The sequence below is a fragment of the Salvelinus alpinus genome, chromosome 17 (assembly GCF_045679555.1).
Source record: "Salvelinus alpinus chromosome 17, SLU_Salpinus.1, whole genome shotgun sequence".
Classification (NCBI taxonomy): Eukaryota; Metazoa; Chordata; class Actinopteri; order Salmoniformes; family Salmonidae; genus Salvelinus; species Salvelinus alpinus.
The window spans coordinates 29691717-29718327 of NC_092102.1; the positions used below are offsets into that span (position 1 = coordinate 29691717).

The 26611-nt window shown below is 42.6% G+C and overlaps 1 protein-coding gene across 3 annotated transcripts; it reads left to right on the forward strand.

The window, feature by feature from the left end:
* The first annotated feature begins 82 nt into the window (after window positions 1–82).
* LOC139542705 (inosine-5'-monophosphate dehydrogenase 2) lies at window positions 83–26075 on the forward strand. 3 transcript variants are annotated; one of them, XM_071348473.1, is made up of 15 exons: window positions 413–1819; window positions 4354–4402; window positions 4748–4849; window positions 13209–13283; window positions 13700–13906; window positions 14069–14156; window positions 14264–14463; window positions 14561–14651; window positions 14769–14864; window positions 15600–15671; window positions 17546–17689; window positions 18108–18252; window positions 23644–23787; window positions 23900–23983; window positions 24250–26075. In XM_071348473.1, the coding sequence occupies exons 1-15, from the start codon at window positions 1674–1676 to the stop codon at window positions 24269–24271; spliced, it is 1665 nt and encodes a 554-aa protein (XP_071204574.1). In that variant the 5' UTR covers window positions 413–1673; the 3' UTR covers window positions 24272–26075. The 3 variants fall into 3 exon arrangements, with proteins under 3 accessions (XP_071204575.1, XP_071204574.1, XP_071204576.1); XM_071348475.1 differs by lacking the exon at window positions 15600–15671 and having other exon boundaries at window positions 929–1819; XM_071348474.1 differs by lacking the exons at window positions 23644–23787; window positions 23900–23983; window positions 24250–26075 and adding an exon at window positions 20644–21248 and having other exon boundaries at window positions 83–1819.
* The last annotated feature ends 536 nt before the right edge of the window (window positions 26076–26611 follow it).

Consider the following 26611-nt stretch of genomic DNA (forward strand, 5'->3'; position numbering starts at 1 on the left):
TGTAAGAGATTGCAAGAGAGCAGAAACACACTGGCACCCAGGCTAGGTTCACCAGCAGTGGTGTGGTTGTCTATGGGTTGACTGCAAACTTTTGCTGAAAACCCTTACTCTCAGAGAATCTTAATTTTAGGACTAATTTTGCTCAGATTACAGATCATATACTCAACACTTCAGACGTGTTAAAAAGTTCCGACACCCTCTGACCTTCCAACACAAACAGTAGGCCTCCACAAATTGTTTTAATTTCGACACAGCCTCTTAACAAGAGCTTCAGCATAGTCACTGCTTATTCTGATCAGTCTGCTGTGTCCAAATATAGGCAGCATCATATGCCAGATATAACTGGTCTAATGCCCTCTGTCATTTTATGTGTGCATGCCACTTTATAGTGGGAGGTCCATAAAACTTCAATAGGGACGTTCACAAGGTGACATAATTCACCGCGCCCTCTCGAGTACACTTGATGAACTGCAAGATTTTAGGGCGGAGTTAGGCCCGGTGCCGGAAATGACGCATGACTCAGGTTGGGGGGGATATATTTGTCGTGACGGAAAATAAGTTGTCTGACGAGCTAGTGATGGGAAGTTCGGCTCTTTTTACTGACTCGGATCTTTTCGAGTCGTTCAGTCAAAATGATTAATATTTCGACTCATTTCGTTCATTTGAGTCAGAGCACGCAGGACAACGATGAACTGAAAACTCGAAAGTCATGATTCTACTACGCGCTCGTTCACATGTCCTTCACCATAAGGGGCTTATTGGCTATAGAGGTGCGTGGGTAAAATCACTGGGGAAGACGAGACTAAACGCAGACGAAATAAAGGATTGGATGTTTTTTTATTTTCTTGGTCATTTTTGGGGGGAAGCCTGGCTTCCCTTGGCATCCATGAATACACGCCATTGTTTATTGGAGCTGTCATGTGTCACTTGTTTAAAAGTGTGCTTTAAACAATGTACAATTGTTGATTGCTAAGCATACAAATAAGGTTATTTCTTGATACATTTGAAACGAGGTATAGTTGTGGCCACAACCAGATTAGATTGTAAGACCCTTGGCGGAACGCATTGCTTGACTGCTGTGAGAGTAATATGCTGTGTCCATCATACCGTTTAATAATCAATTACTTGCATATATTCTTGCACCATGAGATCAATTATCAGTTCTAAACATGTATGTTTAGATCTACTTTCACTTGCGCACATGATACACAGTTGCTGGTCGGAGCACGTCTCTGGAGCCACTAAACCGGAGGACCGCGTATTAATCTTGCTGTATAATCATTAATCATTGCCGCCTGCAGGTCAAACGAACGAATAAAATGAACTAGTCGCTCTGAAAAAAACGAATCATGACTCGAGTCAGTAAAAAGAGTCTTTCAAAAAGAACGAATCGTTCGCAAACTGCACATCACGAACACGTGTGCGACCAGAGCTACCGCCAGACAGGGCAGGAGCCTGATAACATTAAAGGCCGAGGAATAAAAAGGGCATTTCGGTTTATGTTCTACTGTTGTGAATGCATTACATGTCATTTTTATAGACTTGACTTTAACAAGGCACGCGGGGGACAGCGCGCATGGTCGCACCACGCCACAGCTGACTGACAGATGGCCAATCGGAACTAGGAGTGAAGCGAAGAAACGAAGAAAGTTCTCGGTCTCGTGGGTCGTTGTATGTTTAGCACCAAAGTGACTGATCAAACACTAAATAGATTGTGTATCATGGCCGACTACTTGATCAGTGGACAGACTGGTTACGTGCCCGATGATGGACTGAGCGGGCAGCAACTCTTCAACTGCGGGGACGGCCTTACGTACAAGTAATTATTGGGATTTGGCAGTCGCAAATAAAAAAATATATTTTTACAGTCTGGTCGCATGGCTCCTTGAGGAAATCCAGTTTCTCTGACAGCTATTTGTAGTTGGCTAATAACCAGAGCAAGCCCTATATTATGTCTTAAACACATTACATTATTATTTGCTCATGCAGGGGCTTTGAGTCATTGCAGTACACGCAGTAAATTACTTCTTTCTACATGGGTCTGCCGACTTAGGTTTCCCGGCTCAACTCGTGCTTTCAAGTGACATCGAGTTGCGTAACAATTTGACTTTGGGGACTGATGCAAATCTACCAACATAATGAAGTAGCTAGCTGGGTATTTGATTAGGTTCTGGATAAGCCTGGCTATTCAGTTATGCATGATTTGGACGTTCCTCTATTGTAGTACACTACATGACCAAAAGTATGTGGACACCTGCTTGTCGAACATCTCATTCCAAAATCATGGGCATTAATATGGAGTTGGTCCCCATTTTGCTGATATAACAGCCTCCACTCATCTGGGAAGGCTTTCCACTAGATGTTGGAACATTGCTGCAGGGACTTGCTTCCATTCAACCACAAGAGCATTAGTGAGGTCGGGCACTGATGTTGGGCGATTAGGCCTGGCTCGCAGTCGGCGTTCCAATTCATCCCAAAAGTGATCGATGGGGTTGAGGTCAGGGCTCTGCAGGCCAGTGAAGTTCTTCTACACCGATCTCGACAAACCATTTCTGTATGGACCTCGCTTTGTGCACGAGGGCATTGTCATGCTGAAACAGGAAAGGGCCTTCCCCAAACTTTTGCCACAAAGTTGGAAGCACAGAATCGTCTAGAATGTCATTGTATGCTATAGCGTTAAGATTTCCCTTCACTGGAACTAAGGGGCCTAGTCTGAACTATGGAAAAACAGCCCCAGACCATTATTCCCCATTATAGTTGGCAATATGCATTGGTACCATATAGCGTTCTCATGGCATCTGTCAAACCCACATTTGTCCATTGGACTGCCAGATGGTAAAGCATGATTCATCATTCCAGAGAAAGCATTTCCACTGCTCCAGAGTCCAATGGCGGCAAGCTTTACACCACTCCAGCCGACGCTTGTTATTGCACATGGCTACCCGTTTCATGAAGCTCCCGACAAACAGTTATTGTGCTGACGTTGCTTCCAGAGGCAGTTTGGAACTCGGTAATGAGTGTTGCAACCAAGGACAGGCGATTTTTATATATATATGTTTTTTTACGCGCTTCAGGACTGAGCGGTTCCGTTCTGTGAGCTTGTGAAGCCTAGGAGCCGTTGTTGCTCCTAAACGTTTCCACTTCACAATAACAGTTGACCGGGGTATCTCTAGCAGGGCAGAAATTTGACAAACTGACTTGTTGGAAAGGTGGCATCCTATGACAGTGCCATGTTGAAAGTCACTAAGCTTTTCAGTAAGGCCATTAGACTGCCAATGTCTGTCTATGGCGATTGCATGTATGTGTGCTCGATTCTATACACGTCAGCAACGGGTGTGGATGAAATAGCCAAATCCACTCATTTGAAGGGGTGTCCACATACGTTTGTATATATAGTGTATTTAGGTCCATGCATTCATGGCACTGCATCACCCTTATTGAGGGTGTCTGGGACATGTTTCCCCATTCTGTTTATTAATCAGCCTACTTTCAGTGTCTGACACTCAAGACAATAACTATTTTGTGGTCAGATAGGTTAGCTTAGTTTCCAGCAGTTGAATGAGGAAATACCATGAAGGCATGACATGCCTTGTGTGACGATGTTTGACAAGAATGTAATTATGACACCCTGGAGGCACCATCATGTCAAGATATTAGCAAAAGGGTCTGATTGAATTGGAATGCCACGAACAATAAGTAGTTGTTAGGTAGAAATTTCAGTCAGTCAGCTACTGTCCACTACAGTGCCTTATCTCTTGTCTGCTCTTTCAGTGAAGTTACCACATCTCATTCTGCTAATTCCTTGCTTAATATAGGCTTAATCTCCTAGAAGCATGGGCACACATTGACTATTTAGGTGTTTATAGTACCAGTATACACCAAAATGAAGATGCAAGTGGAATAGCATGCTTTAAATGTCAACTAGTTAGCACAAGACACACAGTACGCTTGGAAACCTCCCAGGACCTTTAGGAATGTGTTGACCATCAGCACTAATGTGTAATAACACAGGACTCTGTGCATGCATCACATGGCATCACATGCATGCACACCACGTAACATACACCCAACTTCTCAGAAAAATGATCAACTTGAAGTTCCAGATATCTCAGATGATCAAATACTGAGCTTGCAGTATTTTTTTTACAGCCACTGTGTCAATGAAAAAAATAGCATAGAATATGACTGAAGATGGGAATTAACCTTTGGCCTCCCCTTGAGTGAATTCGTAACACCTTGCAGTACATTGTGTGTGAAATTGCACATGTGTGTGAATGTCATTGATAGATTGTATGCAGCATGTGAGGCCTGGCCCTGCTCTCCTCTCACCCCTTCTCTCTCACTCACTCACAGTGACTTCCTGCTTCTTCCAGGGTATATTGACTTCACATCAGAACAGGTGGTGAGTAGAACCCTTATTCTTCAAGACAATAGGGCTTCTGTCCCTCCATGACCAGGGTCGAATTCATTAGTGCACACTAGCAAAACAATTTGCAACAGAAACCGAAAACAAGCATTTCTTATTGGACAATTTCAGGTAGTCCCTGCCTGTTTCGAGACGTTTTCTTCTGTTTGGTGCCTGTAAATACAATCCAGGGTTCCATTTATGAAGGAAGAACTTTCCATTGTAACCTTGATTTGTAGCAGAGCCTTATTCATTAGGCATACCCCCTAAAAGTTGTTTGTTACTACAATAAGTGTTTGTTACAAGTATTCACTTGTAGAAACTGGTTTGTTTCCTCTGCAGGATTTGACTTCAGCCCTGACAAAACAGATCACCATGAAAACGCCTTTTGTATCCTCCCCTATGGACACAGTCACAGAGTCAGCGCTGGCCATTGCCATGGCAGTAAGTCTGGTTTAAACACACACACACACTTTGGCATGGCGTCATAATTGAAGATTTTAGTTGAAAGTAGACTGCAATTCACAAAGTAAACAGCCGTATCGGATCAACTTATGTAAAAACTAAGAGCGTGAAACGTGACGCTAATCTTCTCCGCACTTGTTGGCACGCAGCTACCAAAGAGGCAAGAAGGAATTAAAGAAGGATCATCAAGAAGGATCATCACATATATTATTCTTACAGAATTTCCACGTGGTTGAGGATATTGGAGATTTAATAAAAGCCTACTAGATGGTAAAATGTTTATAACTAGGATAGAAGAATTTATAACTGACTTTTTCAGACATAACATAGGTACAGCAGATCCCCGTATTGTATGGGACACTTTTAAATGTGCCTTTAGAGGCAATGCAATTCAGTACTCATCTATAAAACAAAAGCAATTTAGATCAAAAGAGTCCATATTAACAAAGGAAATTGAAGGACTAACAGTACAGATAGCAATAAAAACTGTACCATAGAGGCACAGAATAAGTTAGAGGAAAAACAAAAAGAAATGGACGAACTTATTCAAGAAAGATCCAGTGTAATATACACTGCTCAAAAAAATAAAGGGAACACTTAAACAACACAATGTAACTCCAAGTCAATCACACTTCTGTGAAATCAAACTGTCCACTTAGGAAGCAACACTGATTGACAATACATTTCACATGCTGTTGTGCAAATGGAATAGACAAAAGGTGGAAATTATAGGCAATTAGCAAGACACCCCCAAAAAAGAAGTGATTCTGCAGGTGGTGACCACAGACCACTTCTCAGTTCCTATGCTTCCTGGCTGATGTTTTGGTCACTTTTGAATGCTGGCGGTGCTCTCACTCTAGTGGTAGCATGAGACGGAGTCTACAACCCACACAAGTGGCTCAGGTAGTGCAGTTCATCCAGGATGGCACATCAATGCGAGCTGTGGCAAAAAGGTTTGCTGTGTCTGTCAGCGTAGTGTCCAGAGCATGGAGGCGCTACCAGGAGACAGGCCAGTACATCAGGAGACGTGGAGGAGGCCGTAGGAGGGCAACAACCCAGCAGCAGGACCGCTACCTCCGCCTTTGTGCAAGGAGGTGCACTGCCAGAGCCCTGCAAAATGACCTCCAGCAGGCCACAAATGTGCATGTGTCAGCATATGGTCTCACAAGGGGTCTGAGGATCTCATCTCGGTACCTATTGGCAGTCAGGCTACCTCTGGCGAGCACATGGAGGGCTGTGCGGCCCCACAAAGAAATGCCACCCCACACCATGACTGACCCATCGCCAAACCGGTCATGCTGGAGGATGTTGCAGGCAGCAGAACGTTCTCCACGGCGTCTCCAGACTCTGTCACATGTGCTCATGTGCTCAGTGTGAACCTGCTTTCATCTGTGAAGAGCACAGGGCGCCAGTGGCGAATTTGCCAATCTTGGTGTTCTCTGGCAAATGCCAAACGTCCTGCACGGTGTTGGGCTGTAAGCACAACCCCCACCTGTGGACGTCGGGCCCTCATACCACCCTCATGGAGTCTGTTTCTGACCGTTTGAGCAGACACATGCACATTTGTGGCCTGCTGGAGGTCATTTTGCAGGGCTCTGGCAATGCTCCTCCTTGCACAAAGGCGGAGGTAGCGGTCCTGCTGCTGGGTTGTTGCCCTCCTACGGCCTCCTCCACGTCTCCTGATGTACTGGCCTGTCTCCTGGTAGCGCCTCCATGCTCTGGACACTACGCTGACAGACACAGCAAACCTTTTTGCCACAGCTCGCATTGATGTGCCATCCTGGATGAACTGCACTACCTGAGCCACTTGTGTGGGTTGTAGACTCCGTCTCATGCTACCACTAGAGTGAGAGCACCGCCAGCATTCAAAAGTGACCAAAACATCAGCCAGGAAGCATAGGAACTGAGAAGTGGTCTGTGATCACCACCTGCAGAATCACTCCTTTTTTGGGGGTGTCTTGCTAATTGCCTATAATTTCCACCTTTTGTCTATTCCATTTGCACAACAGCATGTGAAATTTATTGTCAATCAGTGTTGCTTCCTAAGTGGACAGTTTGATTTCACAGAAGTGTGATTGACTTGGAGTTACATTGTGTTGTTTAAGTGTTCCCTTTATTTTTTTGAGCAGTGTATTATAAAAATAAAGGGAACTGGATGGAATATGGGGGAAAATGCACCAAATTCTTTTTCAATCTTCAACATAGAAATGCTACCAAAAAAAATGTATTGAAACTTGTTACAAATGATGGGAGTCACGCATGATTCACCGAATATTAATAATGTAAAATTAACATCTGTACAGAAAGACTCATGTGAAGGCCAAATTACAGAGGAACTTCTTGATGCAATTAAAGGGAAAACTCCAGGGCTGGATGGCATACCAGTGGAGGTATACCAAACTGTTTTTTGATATACTCAGAGGACCATTATTAGCATGTTTTAACCACTCCTATATAATATATAGATATAGATTATCGGACACACAACAAGGTTTGATTTACTTATTACTGAAACAGGATCCAATTGGTATATATAACGATCCAGTCCATTTAAAAAATTGGAGGCCTCTTACACTTCAGTGTTGTGATGCAAAAATTCGAGCTAAATGCTTGGCGCATAGAATTAAAAAGTTGTCGGATATTATTCATCCTAATCAGAAAGTTTTTTTTATATGGATGATACATTGGAGATAATATAAGACAAGTACTGGGAACAATAGAATACTATGAAATATCGGGGAAACCAGGCCTGGTTTTCATAGCTGACTTTGAAAAGGCTTTTGATAAAGTACAAAGTACAACTGGAGTTTATATATAAATGCCTGGAATATTACAATTTTTGAGAATCTCTTATGAAATGGGTTAAAGTTATGTATAGTAACCATAGGTGAAAAATAGTAAATAATGGCTACATCTCAGAAAGTTTTAAACTGTTAAGAGGAGTAAAACAAGGTTGTCCACTATCTGCATATCTATTTATTATTGCCATCGAAATTAGATCCAACAATGATTGATTTCAACATGATATCGATGAGTGATGACAAATAAGTGTTGCGTTCCTATGTTTAGTGTCTCCTACATTTCAATTAGAAATTAGAAAGGGATTAGAAATGTGGCTTAAAAACAAAGGTGCCATTGTACGCTGATGATTCATGTTTTCTTTTAAAACCCCAATTAGAATCCCTCCACAGCCTCAGAGGATCTAGATACTTTTGCTAAACTCTCTGGACTAAAACCAAATTATGATAAGTGTACTATATTACGTATTGAATCACAAAAAAATGAAACTTTTACATTACAGTGTAGTTTACCAATAAAATGGTCTGACGGAGATGTGGACATACTCGGTATACAAATCACGAAATAAAGAAATGATCTCACTCCAATTTTTTTATAGAAAGTTAAGATCTTGCTACCACGGAAAGGAAAATACCTGTCTGTTTGTGGAAAAATCACCCCGATTAACTCTTTAGTCATATCACAGTTTACCTATTTGCTTATGGTTTTGCCTACACCTCGTGACCTGCATTTTAAATTATATGAACAAAATATATTCCATTTTATTTGGAATGGCAAGCCAGACAAAATGAAAAGGGCCTATTTATATAACGAATATGAATTCGGAGGGCAGAAATTATTAAATATTAAAGCATTAGATCTCTCACTAAAAGCATCAGTCATACAAAAGTTATACTTAAATCCAAACTGGTTCTCTAGCTGTGCCATATAAATCGCAAAGTAGTTGGGAAGAGATTTTCCATGTATCCATTCCATGGCACCTGGTTTATGAATTGACACGCAAAACAACGCCGGATTCAAAACTTTGAATTTTTCAATTTAAATTATTATATAAAATTCTTGCAACCAATATAATGTTATATATATGGGGGATACAATCTTCCCAGCTCTGCAGATTTTGCTGTGAGGAGGCAGTCATTAGATCATTTATTTTGGTACTGTCCATATGTAGCTCGTTTTTGGTCACAGGTCCAGGAATGGCTGAAGAATTGCAACATTTGCCTAGAACTAACATTTTCCTAGAACTAAGTCATAGTCAATCAATAATATAATTATTTTAGAAAAAATGTTAATCTTTATTTTACAGTCTGTAGAAGCTATGAGAATAGAAAGGTTCAGTACTTTTGTGAAGCATCACAGCACAGTTGAAAAATATATGGCAAATGGAAATCCAAAATGGATGGTGTTAAGAGATAGATTGAAGGGGTTGAATGGAGCTGAAGGGTGGGACTAATAACAAGACAACAAATGTAAAACATACGGGGTCTGTAAAATGTATATAGGTTCAGAAATTTTGTGAAATAGCACAGTTACAAATAGAAATCAAAGTGGATGGACATCAGACATAGAGGAAGGACTAAAAATGAACAAAATATGACTATTGTAAAATAGATTTGGTCTGTAAAATGTGTATAATATGTATAAACTGAAGGTAGAAGCCGAAGTGTTATTGTTTATTAGTTTACTCCAATTGAGGGAAGGGTGTTAGGGTTTGCGGGGAATAATAAAGGTATTTTCTAAAAAAAGTATGTGTATATGTATGAATGTTTATGTATGCATATGTGTATATATATACAGTTGAAGTCAGAAGTTTACATACACTTAGGTTGGAGTCATTAAAACTCATTTTTCAACCACTCCACAAATTTCTTGTTAACAAACTATAGTTTTGGCAAGTCGGTTAGGACATCTACTTTGTGGATGACACAAGTAATTTTTCCAACAATTGTTTACAGACAGATTATTTCACTTATAATTCACTGCATCGTAATTCCAGTGGGTCAGAAGTTTACATACACTAAGTTGACTGTGCCTTTAAACAGCTTGGAAAATTCCAGAAAATTATGTCATGGCTTTAGAAGCTTCTGATAGGCTAATTGACATCATTTGAGTCAATTGGAGGTGTACCTGTGGATGTATTTCAAGGCCTATCTTCAAACTCAGTGCCTCTTTGCTTGACATCATGGGAAAATCAAAAGAAATCAGCCAAGACCTCAGAAAAAAACATTGTAGACCTCCACAAGTCTGGTTCATCCTTGGGAGCAATTTCCAAACGCCTGAAGGTACCACTTTCATCTGTATAAACACCATGGGACCATGCAGCCGTCATACCCCTCAGGAAGGAGACGCGTTCTGTCTCCTAGAGATGAACGTACTTTGGTGCGAAAAGTGCAAATCAATCCCAGAAAAACAGTAAAGGACCTTGTGAAGATGCTGGAGGAAACCGGTACAAAAGTATCTATATCCACAGTAAAACGAGTCCTATATCGACATAACATGAAAGGCTGCTCAGCAAGGAAGATGCCACTGCTCCAAAACCACCATAAAAAGCCAGACTACGGTTTGCAACTACACATGGGGACAAAGATTGTACTTTTTGGAGAAATGTCCTCTGGTCTGATGAAACAAAAATAGAACTGTTTGGCCATAATGGCCATCGTTAGGTTTGGAGGAAAAAGGGGGAGGTTTTTAAGCCGAAGAACACCATCCCAACCGTGAAGCACGGGGGTGGCAGCATCATGTTTTGGGGGTGCTTTGCTGCAGGAGGGACTGGTGCACTTCACAAAATAGATGCATCATGAGGAGGAAAATTATGTGGATATATTGAAGCAACATCTCAGACATCAGTCAGGAACCTTAAGCTTGGTCCCAAATGGACAATGACCCAAAGCATACTTCCAAAGTTGTGGCAAAATGGCTTAAGGACAACAAAGTCAAGGTATTGGAGTGGCCATCACAAAGCCCTGACCTCAATCCTATAAAAAAAATGTGTGGGCAGAATTGAAAAAGCATGTGCGAGCAAGGAGGCCTACAAACCTGACTCAGTTACAACAGCTCCGTCATGGAGGAATGGGCCAAAATTCACCCAACTTATTGTGGGAAGCTTGTGGAGGGCTACCCGAAACGTTTGACCAAAGTTAAACAATTTAAAGGCAATGCTACCAAATACTAAGAGTGTATGTAAACTTCTAACCCACTGGGAATGCAATGAAAGAAAAAATAGCTGAAATAAATCACTCTACTATTATTATGACATTTCACATTATTAAAATAAAGTGGTGATCCTAACTGACCTAAAACAGGGATTTTTTACTAGGATTAAATGTCAGGAATTGTGGAAAAACTGAGTTTAAATGTATTTGTCTAAGGTGTATGTAAACTTCCGACTTCTGTATGGATGTATATGGATATATATACACTGTTCAAAAAAATAGAGGGAACACTTAAACAACACAATGTAACTCCAAGTCAATCACACTTCTGTGAAATCAAACTGTCCACTTAGGAAGCAACACTGATTGACAATAAATTTCACATGCTGTTGTGCAAATGGAATAGACAAAAGGTGGAAATTATAGGCAATTAGCAAGACACCCCCAATAAAGGAGTGGTTCTGCAGGTGGTGACCACAGACCACTTCTCAGTTCCTATGCTTCCTGGCTGATGTTTTGGTCACTTTTGAATGCTGGCGGTGCTTTCACTCTAGTGGTAGCATGAGACGGAGTCTACAACCCACACAAGTGGCTCAGGTAGTGCAGCTCATCCAGGATGGCACATCAATGCGAGCTGTGGCAAGAAGGTTTGCTGTGTCTGTCAGCGTAGTGTCCAGAGCATGGAGGCGCTACCAGGAGACAGGCCAGTACATCAGGAGACGTGGAGGAGGCCGTAGGAGGGCAACAACCCAGCAGCAGGACCGCTACCTCCGCCTTTGTGCAAGGAGGAGCAGGTGGAGCACTGCCAGAGCCCTGCAAAATGACCTCCAGCAGGACACAAATGTGCATGTGTCTGCTCAAATGGTCAGAAAAAGACTCCATGAGGGTGGTATGAGGGCCCGACGTCCACAGGTGGGGGTTGTGCTTACAGCCCAACACCGTGCAGGACGTTTGGCATTTGCCAGAGAACACCAAGATTGGCAAATTCGCCACTGGCGCCCTGTGCTCTTCACAGATGAAAGCAGGTTCACACTGAGCACATGAGCACATGTGACAGACGTGACAGAGTCTGGAGACACCGTGGAGAACGTTCTGCTGCCTGCAACATCCTCCAGCATGACCGGTTTGGCGGTGGGTCAGTCATGGTGTGGGGTGGCATTTCTTTGGGGGGCCACACAGCCCTCCATGTGCTCGCCAGAGGTAGCCTGACTGCCATTAGGTACCGAGATGAGATCCTCAGACCCCTTGTGAGACCACATGCTGGTGCGGTTGGCCCTGGGTTCCTCCTAATGCAAGACAATGCTAGACCTCATGTGGCTGGAGTGTGTCAGCAGTTCCTGCAAGAGGAAGGCATTGATGCTATGGACTGGCCCGCCCGTTCCCCAGACCTGAATCCAATTGAGCACATCTGGGACATCATGTCTCGCTCCATCCACCAACGCCACGTTGCACCACAGACTGTCCAGGAGTTGGCGGATGCTTTAGTCCAGGTCTGGGAGGAGATCCCTCAGGAGACCATCCGCCACCTCATCAGGAGCATGCCCAGGCGTTGTAGGGAGGTCATACAGGCACGTGGAGGCCACACACACTACTGAGCCTCATTTTGACTTGTTTTAAGGACATTACATCAAAGTTGGATCAGCCTGTAGTGTGGTTTTCCACTTTAATTTTGAGTGTGACTCCAAATCCAGACCTCCATGGGTTGATAAATTTGATTTCCATTGATCATTTTTGTGTGATTTTGTTGTCAGCACATTCAACTATGTAAAGAAAAAAGTATTTAATAAGAATATTTCATTCATTCAGATCTAGGATGTGTTATTTTAGTGTTCCCTTTATTTTTTTGAGCAGTGTATATATATATTTACCCCAAAAATATATGGGGGATTGGAAATGATGCAGACTATTACATTGATAGAAGCAACAATCTTTCTGCAATATTAAGCCCAACATTTTTTTTAAATAAAAAGGAATTAAAAACGGCTTTGTTTTGAATGACCAATCACATGTTCACATGAGACCACAAGCCACAACCCTATAAAACCCCTGATGGTGTAAATATCATCAGCTATTGGATAACAACCTATACTTTCTCCCAGGCCAGGGTGACTTGAAGTGACTACAACAGCTGCACATATCTGTTTCACTTAAAATAGTAACCAAAGATAGTTGTGAACCTCCCCAGAGGCAAACGTCAGAGAAAACATCACAATCTTCATCGGAAAACAAAGGCCAGAATTTCCTCGAGGCTTGGAACAGTTTGTTCTGGATAAATCCTTACAGGCACCTTCAGTTAGGGTTAATTTCTGAGGACACACATTCTCTCTCACACACACAGTTTTACACGTGTGCACACACAATTAAAAATATGATGTCCCTTCTTTCAGCTCACAGGAGGAATAGGCTTCATCCACCACAACTGCACTCCAGAGTTCCAGGCCAACGAGGTCCGCAAGGTCAAGGTAATGACCCCTATGCCATGCTCTCTCTTTTTCACTCCCATCTCCTTTCATCTTTCTTTTCTGTTTCATGTGTGTGTCTGTATGTTTGTCTCTGTTACTCATCCTATCGTCTGCTCTCTCGGTTTGATCTTCCTGCCAACCTAGTTGCTGCTGTTTCACTGTAGTGTTCCCGTCAGGCAATCTTTTTCTTTATATTCTCATGCTCTGTCTGGCTTGCTTTTTAAATACCCTGTAGGTTTGCAGAGTGCAATAGATATCCTTACCCTCTCGCTCCTCTCCCTGTTCACTTTTCTCCTCTTCCCCCTCCCCCAATTTATATTATCCTTCCTGCTACCTCATTCCTCTCTCTCCACCCTCTCCACCATGCCCTCCCTCCCTGCTCCCTCTTTTCCCCCTCATCTCCCTCTCTCTCCCAGCGGTACGAACAGGGTTTCATCACAGACCCGGTAGTGATGAGTCCTACAGACCGTGTGGCAGACGTGTTCCAGGCCAAGGCACGCCACGGCTTCTGCGGCATCCCCATCACAGACAACGGCCACATGGGGGGCCACCTCGTTGGCATCATCTCCTCGCGTGACATTGACTTCCTGAAGGAGGAGGAGCACATCCTGCCACTCAGTGAGGTGGGTGTGGCTTAACACATCATGGTTGAATGTTATTCGGTCTTTGAGTTAGTATTTTTAAATCAGTGTATATGCATTTAGTTTACTTCCCTACCACTCTAACTGCCGTCCAAAGGTAAATGCTCATCTTCCTTTGTTTTCTCCTTTCCTTCCCCGCTACAGGTGATGACAAAGCTGGAGGACCTTGTCGTTGCTCCAGCTGGAGTGACACTAAAAGAGGCCAATGAGATCCTGCAGAGGAGTAAGAAAGGTGAGGAGGTGGGACCTGGGAAAAGGGAAGGACAGTCCTATACATGTCAAATTCATGTACCTTGTGATTAGATTCCCTCATTCTAAATGGTGTCCATCTCTGTGTAGGTAAGCTGCCCATAGTGAACGAGGAGGGCTGCCTGGTGTCCATCATCGCCAGGACAGATCTGAAGAAGAACAGGGACTTTCCCCTGGCCGCTAAAGACTCCCGCAAACAGTTGCTGTGTGGGGCAGCCATCGGCACGCACAACGATGACAAGTACAGACTGGACCTGCTGGTGCAGAGCGGAGTAGACGTGGTCGTACTGGTGGGTCACTGGTTCTCCTACCCCGTCTCTTTGTTCTTCTCATATAGATACTTTCTCTTCTTCAATCTGTTCTTTAATGTTGCTCTCGTTCTTTAAGGACTCCTCTCAAGGGAACTCGATCTTCCAAATCGACACGATTAAGTACATCAAAGAGAAATACCCACCGCTTCAGGTCATTGGAGGCAATGGTGAGTGTTGGGACACACACACATAGAAATGCTGCATTCTCAGAATTGCCCTCATTTAATGGTTACACCATGTACCACCCTTGACATTGTTGGTCTGTCTCCCCCTGCTTGTCTCAGTGGTAACTGCAGCCCAGGCCAAGAACCTGATTGATGCCGGGGTGGACGGCCTGCGCGTGGGCATGGGCAGTGGCTCCATCTGTATCACACAGGAAGGTAAGTCCCACCAATGGCAGGCTTCCTAGCTCCCCTCCCTTCCACCCACCCACAGCTCTAACCCATCTTTCATGATCTGTTTTGGGTTTCTTATTTTCTATCTAACTATCGCTTCCCTTTCTCTCTGTAACAGTCTCTTTCTCTCTTTAACAGTCTTTCTTTCTCTCTCTGTAACAGTCTTTCTTTCTCTCTCTGTAACAGTCTTTCTTTCTCTCTCTGTAACAGTCTTTCTTTCTCTCTGTAACTGTCTTTCTTTCTATCTCTGTAACAGTCTTTCTTTCTCTCTCTGTAACAGTCTTTCTTTCTCTCTGTAACTGTCTTTCTTTCTCTCTGTAACTGTCTTTCTTTCTCTCTCTGTAACAGTCTTTCTTTCTCTCTCTGTAACAGTCTTTCTTTCTCTCTGTAACTGTCTTTCTTTCTATCTCTGTAACAGTCTTTCTTTCTCTCTCTGTAACAGTCTTTCTTTCTCTCTCTGTAACAGTCTTTCTTTCTCTCTGTAACTGTCTTTCTTTCTCTCTGTAACTGTCTTTCTTTCTATCTCTGTAACAGTCTTTCTTTCTCTCTCTGTAACAGTCTTTCTTTCTCTCTGTAACTGTCTTTCTTTCTCTCTGTAACTGTCTTTCTTTCTCTCTGTAACAGTCTCTTTCTCATCACCTTCATTTCATTGTGTGGACCTCTCCTCTCCTCCTCTCTTCTCTCTTGGTTTCACACTGCCTGTAATGTATGTCTCTCTAGCGCCTCTCAGTGTTCCTCCTGGTATAAAGCTCCACAGCCCCAAAACCCCAACTACTGTTACGGGATACTGCAGTAAGTCCCCCACCCCCCTATGCAGGGCTCTCTCTCATTGGCTCTACTACCACACTGTGCCCGCCCACCCGCCTTCACAGCCTCTCTGCATTGGTTGCTAACGGCTCTGCATCAGTACAAGTAGTATTCAAGCTGGCCTTGGGTTTTTGGGTTTTTGGATGGTTGTCCTTGACTAATCTGTCAGTCACAGTGTGTGACATCACACCTATCTTGTCTCGACATGTCCTCATTACGACACATGCGCTACGTTTGGATGCATATGATGAAGTATGTTTTAGTAGTGGACTTGAGATGCATCCTTAAATGCAGTGCACAGGCATGCGATGGACAGTCTCAGTCATGATGGTGTCTGTCAGTTAGGCCATTCACCTTCCCTCATCTGAAACAAGTTGTAACTTCTTTAGCAATATCAATAGGCCTACTACAGATGAAAGATATTTTCATCATTCTGCATCTGCCAATTTACTGTAAAAGGTCGTTGTCCCTGTTAAGAAAAAATAAACCTAGTCTTTTTCCCCCATGAGTTGTATTTAACTGCATTTACCCTGTCGGTTGTACACCAACCTACGCCCAGGTTTTCATATAGGAGTGGGGAGGGAGCCCTTAGCGCCAAATTAAACTGGCTTTTGTAACGCATTTAATTAATTTACCTATGTCATTGTTTCTAACACCTCATTTACATACGTCATTGACTTAACATATGATTTACAATGTGTTCGATCATAATTATAATATCATTATTTCAAAAGTGGAAAAATATGCATGACTGCAAAAACTTTCTGGTAGTGCTGGTCTGGATATTGAGTATTTTTTTAGGTAATTATTAAGTGTTAAATACCTGTAACAGTTAGACTGTTCCAAAGCTCATGCGTAATAATCACAGAAAAAGAAGGGGACATGAATCTAAAATAATATTTTCCACTTTATCGACTTCTTTGATGTTGGCTTCTGACATTCTAATGAACTCATTTTAGAGTAAGAGTTCATAAATTCTCTGAAACTGATTGCTCACAACAGGATTCATTGAAACTGTTACACAACACGTTTAGGAGGAAATTATAGCAATCGTCTACTTCTCAAATTTAGTGTTGGACAAAGCCTGCATACGAAACAAACTCCATTCAAAACACCTAAGACTTACTTGATTTTTCTCTTCATTTTATGAATGTTATTTTCCCAAATAAACACCAACTTTGTATAATAAAATATAGTGTGCGGTTGGTCTATGTTTGCAAATTGGAAATCCTATCATGCCCCATCATCTTGCTATGTAATCAGTTTGATAATGATTCAATTTATCAGGTAAACACATGATAAAATAACATTCATTAAAATATAGTCCACTTAAGCAAGTCGAAACCATGTTTAATCTATAGCAAATCAACAACAATATGAATTAATGCTGACTTATTAACTTCATAAACCAGGAAATTACATCAAATACATTCAAGGACAGACTGTCTGCTGTGTGTGAGAATGACTAGTCTGTCTCTGATAGGTGGCCTGCAGCAGGGTTTCCCAAACTTGGCCCTGGCCACCCCTGGGTGCATGTTTTGGTTTTATGCCCTAGCACTACACAGCTGATTCAAATAACCATCTCATTAAGCTTTGATGATTTTAATCAGCTGTGTAGTGCTAGGGCACAAACCGACTGAGTTTGGGAAACCCTGGTCTACATGTGCAGGCTTGGCTGGATATTCTCCACCATGACCTGTCAGCCTCAACTGAAGTGACAATAAGTCTGCGTTTACACAGGCAGCCCAATTCTGATATTTTTTCCACTAATTGGTCTACATGTGCAGGCTTGGCTGGATATTCAACTTGTGTGTGCGTGTTCTTTGTTCACACCTGTCCTCCTTCCCCTGTTGTCTCAGTGTTGGCATGCGGGCGTCCCCAGGCCACCGCCGTGTACAAGGTGTCGGAGTACGCCCGTCGATTCGGGGTGCCAGTCGTTGCCGACGGGGGCATCCAGACCGTGGGGCACATTGCCAAAGCCCTGGCACTGGGGGCATCTACAGGTGAGTCAGGCTTAAATTAAATACCCATACACAAACTCTCCTTATAGTCCTTTCAAACTCAACTCTGGACCTCAAAGCCAATTCCACTGCTTGTTTTCATTGTTCCCCTTTAATCAGGGACTGATTTAGACCTGGTATTCAACTCTTACCCTACGAGGTCCGGAGCTTGCTGGTTTTCTGTTCTACCTGATAATTAATTGCACCCACCTGGTGTCCCACGTCTAAATCAGTCCCTGATTAAAGGGGAACAATAAAAACAAGAAGTGGAAAGGTCCAGAGTTCAGTGGTCTAAAGTACACACTCAGAGAAAGGCTTTTACAAAAGACACACCACAAGCATATACACATTCCATTAGCAGTGGATAAAGTGCTAACACTCACATTATCTAACGGTTACCTCCTCCCCTCTGTCTCTCCAGTGATGATGGGCTCTCTCCTGGCTGCCACCAGTGAGGCTCCAGGTGAATACTTCTTCTCTGATGGCATCAGGCTGAAGAAGTACAGAGGCATGGGCTCACTGGATGCCATGGACAAGAACCTGGGCTCCCAGACCAGATACTTCAGGTACTGAGGCGCAGTAATACTAATATAATCATTTGCCAATCGTTTCATTCTGAACAGAACCATAATTTGTTCATTCCGACCAGCAAAATATAGTTCTGAACCGGTTCGAACCAAACGAAAGTAACTGTTTATGAAGCGCTGGGTTGTTATGACATGCTTTATCTGAATTAGGCCCACAGAATTATACCTATGGGGGAGCGGAAACTATGAAGGAACTTTCAATGTCTTTGAACTTCAGAGAGTTGGCTTAACTAACGTTGGACCAGAGCTAGCTCTTGACCATGACTCTCAGTCCCATTACATTACGCATAATGCCGCCTAGAGTTTGCGAACTAGACCAAAACTAGCTTGTGACGTCAATATCTACGGTAGACTATGCTTCTGAGTGAGGAGGGGGGGCAGGTAGCCGGCACACACATACTGGCAGAGATGTTCAGCTGGCAGGCAGGCGGACACTGGAATTAGTTTGAGTGACAAAGTGAGGGTTTTGTATAGGCACTTTGTTGCGGAGTTTTTGTGGGAATGGGAAAAAAATGCCCGGAGCATAAAATAACAGTTCCCATGCTTTTAAAATAACGGTTCAGTTCCGGAACAGTATAGATCACTTTCGTTCTTGCTTCTGTTCCTCAATTTTTTTTTGTTATTTTACATTTTTCAGTTCTGTTCCCTGAACCGGTTCCAACACCTGATACTAATACACTAGTAATACACATTTATTGTCTCCAGGGTTGTATTCATTAGGCACAAAGTTAAATAACAGAGACACTACCTGAACGCTTGTTTTTGTTTCCCGTTGCAAAATGTTTTGCTACAGTGTGCAATAATCAATGAATACGACCCAGGGGTAACTGGCTTTGAAGCAGGCAGTCAATCAAAAGACAAAACACATATACAGTGCCTTTCAGAAAGTATTCACACCCCGGCCTCCCGGGTGGCGCAGTGGTCTAGGGCACTGCATCGCAGCGCTAGCTGTGCCACCAGAGACTCTGGGTTCGCGCCCAGGCTCGCAGCCGGCCGCGACCGGGAGGTCCGTGGGGCAACGCACAATTGGCCTAGCGTTGTCCGGGTTAGGGAGGGTTTGGACGGTAGGGATATCCTTGTCTCATCGCGCACCAGCGACTCCTGTGGCGGGCCGGGCGCAGTGCGCGCTAACCAAGGTAGCCAGGTGCACGGTGTTTCCTCCGACACATTGGTGCGGCTGGCTTCCGGGTTGGAGGCGCGCTGTGTTAAGAAGCGGTGTGGCTTGTTTGGGTTTCGGGGGACGCATGAATTTCGACCTTCGTCTCTCCCGAGCCCGTACGGGAGTTGTAGCGATGAGACAAGATAGTAATTACTAACAATTGGATACCACGAAATTGGGGAGAAAAGGGGGTTAAATTGATTTTCAAAAATCAAAGAAAAAAAAGAAACCCCTTGACTTTTCCGACATTTTGTTGTGTTACAGCCTGAATTTAAAATGGATTCAATTGAGATTTTTTGGTCACTGGCCTACACACAATAACCTATAATGTCATTAATATTTTTTTAAAGCTGAAATGTCTTGAGTCAATATATATTCAACCTCTTATGGCAAACCTAAGTAAGTTCAGGAGTAAAAATGTGCTTAACAAGTCACAATCATTTGCATGGACTCACTACGCAATGATACTGTTTAACATGATTTTTGAATGACTACCTCATCTCTGTACCCCACACATACAATTTTCTGTAAGGTCCCTCAGTCGAGCAGTGAATTTGAAACACAGATTCAACCACAAAGACCAGGGAAGTTTTCCAATGCCTCGCAAAGAAGGGCACCTTTTGGTAGATAAAAATAAAAGCAGACATTGAATATCCCTTTGAGCATGGTGAAGTTATTAATTACACTTTGGATGGTGTATCAATACACCCAGTCACTACAACGATCATTACTAATTCAGTTACCGGAGAGGAACCTCTCCAGGGATTTCACCATGAGGCCAATAGTGACTTTTAACAGTTAGAGTTTAATGGCTGTGATGGGAGAAAACTGAGGACGGATCAACAACATTGTAGTTACTCCACAATACCAACCTAACTGACAGAGTGAAAAGAAGCCTGTACATATTACAAATATTCCAAAACATGCATCCTGTTTGCAACAAGGCACTAAAGTAATACTGCAAAAAAATGTGGCAAATCAATTACCTTTTTGTCCTGAATACAAAGTGTTATGTTTGGGTCAAATCCAATACAACACGTCACTGAGTACCACACTCCATATTTTCAAGCATAGTGGTGGCTGCATCATGTTATGGGCATGCTTGTAATCGTTAAGGACTGGGGAATTGTTTGGGTTAAAAAAGAAACAGAATGGAGCTAAGCACTGGCAAAATCCTAGAGAAAAACCTGGTTCAATCTGCTTTCCAACAGACACTGGGAGATTAATTCACATTTCAGCAGGACAAAGGAGATCTCCTTCAAGACAAAGGAGATGATTGTGGACTACATAAAAAGGAGGACCAAGCACGCCCCCATTCTCATCGACGGGGCTGTAGTGGAGCAGGTTGAGAGCTTCAAGTTTCTTGGTGTCCACATCACCAACAAACTAGAATGGTCCAAACACACCAACAAACTAGAATGGTCCAAACACACCAAGACAGTCGTGAAGAGGGCACGATAAACCTATTCCACCTCAGAAGACTGAAAAGATTTGGCATGGGTCCTGAAATCCTCAAAAGGTTCTACAGCTGCAATATCGAGAGCATCCTGACGGATTGCATCACTGCCTGGTATGGCAACTGCTCGACCTCCGACCGCAAGGCACTACAGAGGGTAGTGCGTACGGCCCAGTACATCACTGGGGCAAAGCTTTCTGCCATCCAGGACCTCTACATCAGGCAGTCAAAGACCCCAGCCACCCCAGTCATAGACTGTTCTCTCTGCTACCGCATGGCAAGCGGTACCGGAGCGCCAAGTCTAGGACCAAAAGGCTTCAACAGCTTCTACCCCCAAGCCATAAGAGTCCTGAACAGGTAATCAAATGGCTACCCGGACTATTTGCAGTGTGTGTCGTCGTCCGTCTGTTCACCCCCCCCCCCCGCCACCCCTCTTTTATGCTGCTTCTCTCTGTTTATTATCTTATCTATGCATAGTCACTTTAACTATACCTACATGTACATATTACCTCTGTACCGGTACCACACCTGTATATAGCTTCACTATTGTTATTTTCACTGTCATTTTACTGTTTTTATTTTGTATTTTTTTTTACTTATCTATTGCTTACCTAATACCTATTTTTTTACTTAAATTGCACTGTTGGTTAGGGATTTTAAGTAATATTTCACTGTAAGGTCTACAGTCGTGGCCAAAAGTTGAGAATGACACAAATATTAATTGTCAAAGTTTGCTGCTTCAGTGTCTTTAGATATTTTTGTCAGATGTTACTATGGACTACTGAAGTATAATTCCAAGCATTTCATAAGTGTCAAAGGCTTTTATTGACAATTACATGAAGTTGATGCAAAGAGTCAATATTTGCAGTGTTGACCCTTCTTTTTCAAGACCTCTGCAATCCTCCCTGGAATACTGTCAATTAACTTCTGGGCCACATCCTGACTGATGGTAGCCCATTCTTGCATAATCAATGCTTGGAGTTTGTCAGAATCTGTGGGTTTTTGTTTGTCCACCCGCCTCTTGAGGATTGACCACAAGTTCTCAATGGGATTAAGGTCTGGGGAGTTTCCTGCCCATGGACCCAAAATATTGATGTTTTATTCCCCGAGCCACTTAGTTATCACTTTTGCCTTATGGCAAGGTGCTCCATCATGCTGGAAAAGGCATTGTTCGTCACCAAACTGTTCCTGGATGGTTGGGAGAAGTTGCTCTCAGAGGATGTGTTGGTACCATTCTTTATTCATGGCTGTGTTCTTAGGCAAAATTGTGAGTGAGCCCACTCCCTTGTCTGAGAAGCAACCCCACACATGAATGGTCTCAGGATGCTTTACTGTTGGCATGACACAGGACTGATGGTAGCGCTCACCTTGTCTTCTCCGGACAAGCTTTTTTCCAGATGCCCCAAACAATCAGAAAGGGGATTCATCAGAGAAAATGAATTTACCCCAGTCCTCAGCAGTCCAATCCCTGTACCTTTTGCAGAATATCAGTCTGTCCCTGATGTTTTTCCTGGAGAGAATTGGCTTCTTTACTGCCCTTCTTGACACCAGGCCATCCTCCAAAAGTCTTTGCCTCACTGTGCGTGCAGATGCACTCACACCTGCCTGCTGCCATTCCTGAGCAAGCTCTGTACTGGTGGTTCCCCGATCCCGCAGCTGAATCAACTTTAGGAGACGGTCCTGGAGCTTGCTGGACTTTCTTGGGCGATCTGAAGCCTTCTTCACAACAATTGAACTGCTCTCGAAGTTCTTGATGACCAGATAAATGGTTGATTTAGGTGCAATATTACTGGCAGCAATATCCTTGCCTGTGAAGCCCTTTTTGTGCAAAGCAATAATGACTGCACGTGTTTCCTTGCAGGTAACCATGATTGACAGAGGAAGAACAATGATTAAAAGCACCACCCTCCTTTTGAAGCTTCCAGTCTGTTATTCGAACTCAATCAGCATGACAGAGTGATCTCCAGCCTTGTCCTCGTCAACACTCACACCTGTGTTAACGAGAGAATCACTGACATGATGTCAGCTGGTCCTTTTGTGGCAGGGCTGAAATGCAGTGGAAATGTTTTTTGGGGATTCAGTTCATTTGCATGGCAAAAAGGGACTTTGCAATTAATTGCAATTCATCTGATCACTCTTCATAACATTCTGGAGTATATGCAAATTGCCATCATACAAACTGAGGCAGCAGACTGTGAAAATTAATATTTGTGTCATTTTCTAAACTTTTGGCCACGACTGTGTACTTGTTGTATTCGGCGCACATGACAAATAAACTTTGATTTAACAATAACCTAAAATGCAAGGCCAAATCTACACGAGTCGTTACCAAAAAGACAATGTTCTAGAGTGGCCTAGATAGTTTTTACATAAATCTACTTAAATCTTTGGCAAGACCTGAAAATGGTTGTCTAGCAATGATTAACAACCAATTTGACAGAGCTTGAAAAAGTTTGAAAAGAAAAATGGGAAAATGTTGCACAATCCAGGTGTGGAAAGCTTTTAGAGACTTACCCAGAAAGACTGATGGTTGTAATCGTTGCCAAAGGTGCTTCTTCAAAGTATTGACTCAGGGCTGTGAATACTTATGTAAATGAGATATCTGTATTTTATTTTCAAAATACATTTTTTTACTTACATTATTGGGTATATTTTGAATTCAGGCTGTAACACAACAAAATGTGGAATAAGTCAAGGGGTATGAATACTTTCTGAAGGTACCGTAGCTTACCCGTCTCCTCCTCCCTCTCTCCAGTGAGTGTGACAAGATTAAGGTGGCCCAGGGTGTGTCGGGGGCGGTCCAGGACAAGGGCTCCATACATAAGTTTATTCCCTACCTGCTGGCTGGGATCCAGCACTCCTGTCAAGACATCGGATCCAAGAGCCTCACCCAGCTCAGGTACACATTTGAATGTAAATCAAAGTGAGCCTACTTTGATAACACCATCTGTTCGAAGGCTGTGTGTGTGAGTTCGGGGCTCTGTGTAACACTATTTGTCTTCCCCCTGCAGAGCCATGATGTATTCTGGGGATCTGAAGTTTGAGAAGAGGACGACATCAGCCCAGATGGAGGGAGGAGTCCACAGCATGCACAGGTACTTACTGATGTGCTCTAGCTTGCCCATAGTGCAGCGCTGTCTCAGAAGCTAACATTACAATATATTATCTGAGGATCTTCTGAACATCTCAGTTCCACGTACCACATACAAGCCCCTAGATTTAGAATGGTTCCCCTTTCAAAACTAATCTCACTTCAACCTGCCTATATGTGTCTACAGTATCTGATCTCGGCCTGATGCAACATGTTGGTCATTTGTTATGTGATCCATTAATCTGTTAAACCTCTCTCTCTCTCACACAGTTATGAGAAGCGCTTGTTCTAAGGAAGAGAACACAGTAGTGGGCTGCAGACTTGTGTTCCTCAAGCATACACACATGCAAGCACAAACAAATACTTGCCAACCCAAATCTGTCTGTGCCCTTGAGCAAGGCACTTAACACTAATTGCTCTAGGGTCGCCGTTGATAATTGCAGGCCGTGACCCCACTCTCCTAGTGTGTCTCAGGGAGAGTTGGGATATGCAAAAATAAGTTTCCAATTCACACATGAGTATTAATACACACATGTACATGTGTGAAATAGGAAAAATATTAGCACCCACAATTATTACACACTCACACAAGTGCTGGGCGATTAGTTCTTTTTGAAGGTAGTTCCGGTTCGATTATGAAAAAATAAAATCGGTTTCAATTAATTTTTAAAACATTAAATGCATTATGAAATAATGACATTAAAATGATTTTATAGCTTTTTAATGGAAATTCCAAAGCCAAACTAAAAATATTCCATGGTCTCTTTCAGGTCCACATTCGGTAGACATCCAAAGAAAAACATGAAATAATATTTCAGTTGTGTATATTGCTTACTTTTTATTTGATAACTTTATTTTTCATTCCTTAAAGTCATCATGTATTACTTAGTCATCCTATTTAGCTAACCAGACTAAGCATGCTGCAGAGCTGTCTGATGTAATCATTTTACTAGTTATTCAAAGTAGATGAGGCATACTTTCCCAAACTGTCTCTCTCTTATTGTTGTGTTGTGCAGTAGCGGTATATGGGTCAAATCACTGGGGAAGCCAAGCCAGCCAGGGAAAGAAAATCCCAAATAACCTATATGTTGTGATAATTGCGTTGTTTGCTCTATAACCTGTTAGTTCACATGCCTTGCCACCGTGATATATAGGCCTAAAGGCCAAGACAATAAGACAGTGGCATAATAAATTAAAAGTCCACAAAGCATATTGCATGTAACAAACAGTTACATGACCTATAGCATAATCAAGCACGTTAATGTTACAGACAGTTTCTTTCTGCCAATGACGTTTGGCTTAATGTGGTGTGAAGCCAAATCCACACTGGCTTCCCTTGACCCTTTTTTTTGGTGCGCCAGGACCATTCACAGTTTAGATCAATGCTGATTGGCTAATATTTTATATTAGGGAGGGCAAATGCTCGCTGGCTTCCCTTGCATTCAATGCTACTGGTGGCAACAATATCATACTCTTTTTGACCAGACAGCATCCGATCGATGGGCTATAGAGACAGAGAGCCTCTTGCGAATTTAAGGAAAATTAAACAGATCTAGCTTCCCTTGGCATCCATGAATAGACACCACTCATGTTGTGTATATTCCTTTTTCATCCAGTCTGTGTGTATCTAACCTAACGTAGCAGGCGTAAGTGTATCCATCTCTGTCCAAGCCGGAAAGAACAGGCGCAATGGATTATGATCATTGTTGTTAATTACCAATTTTCTACACTAAACTATGTTGAATATTTGCTTAATGAAAACTACAACACCCTTTCAGCACAGCATTCCACATAGTTCTTGACTTGATTTCTCTCGTGAATTATTTTATTTATTTCCAGAGAAACGGCGTGTTGGGCTCTCACAAAAAAAAAAGTTGGTTAATCGCTCAGCACTAACACACACAAACATAAATTACCTTTAACCATCCCTGACAAACAGACAGACATGCTCTGCTCTCCCAGACAGAGCATGTCTGTTTGTCTATCTGTCAATACTGTGATGGAGTGTTTTTGTGTAATCAGATGCCTCCCATGTCCTTATGAAATGAACTGACTTTGAAAAAGTAAAATAAAAAAAAGTTAACATTTTCAACAAGCTTTTTTTGTGTTTGTGGTAATTTATCAAGTGTAGAGATATTGTAAACACATTTGGGTTCAAATATATGCGTATTTATTTTTATATTTATTTTCTGTGTATAAAGTATTCTCAAATAATGTGGCCGAAAAATATAAACTATTGGAACCAAGACTTACATAAGTGTCACGTAGATGCAGGAAGCAGGTGAGTTTATTAACAATAATGAAAGGCAAATTAACATAACAGGGGATCTATATTGAACATGAAAACAAACCATTACTGCCTGATGACTGAGGCTACTGAGGGCTAAGTAAAGGGAGGTAATCAATGTGATGAAGTCCAGGTGTGTAATGATGGGGAGCAGGTGTGCTTAATAATGGTTAATTGTTACATGCTGACCAGACCGGACGCGTTGCGTGCGCTGCAAAATAAATGTACACGTTATTCAATCATTGCACCCACACTGCTCGCGAGTGTCTGCGTAGTCAGGCGCTAAAATAGAACTTGGTTCTATTTGTGATGCTCGATGCGCTGCAAGTCCTGCCTCTCCCATCT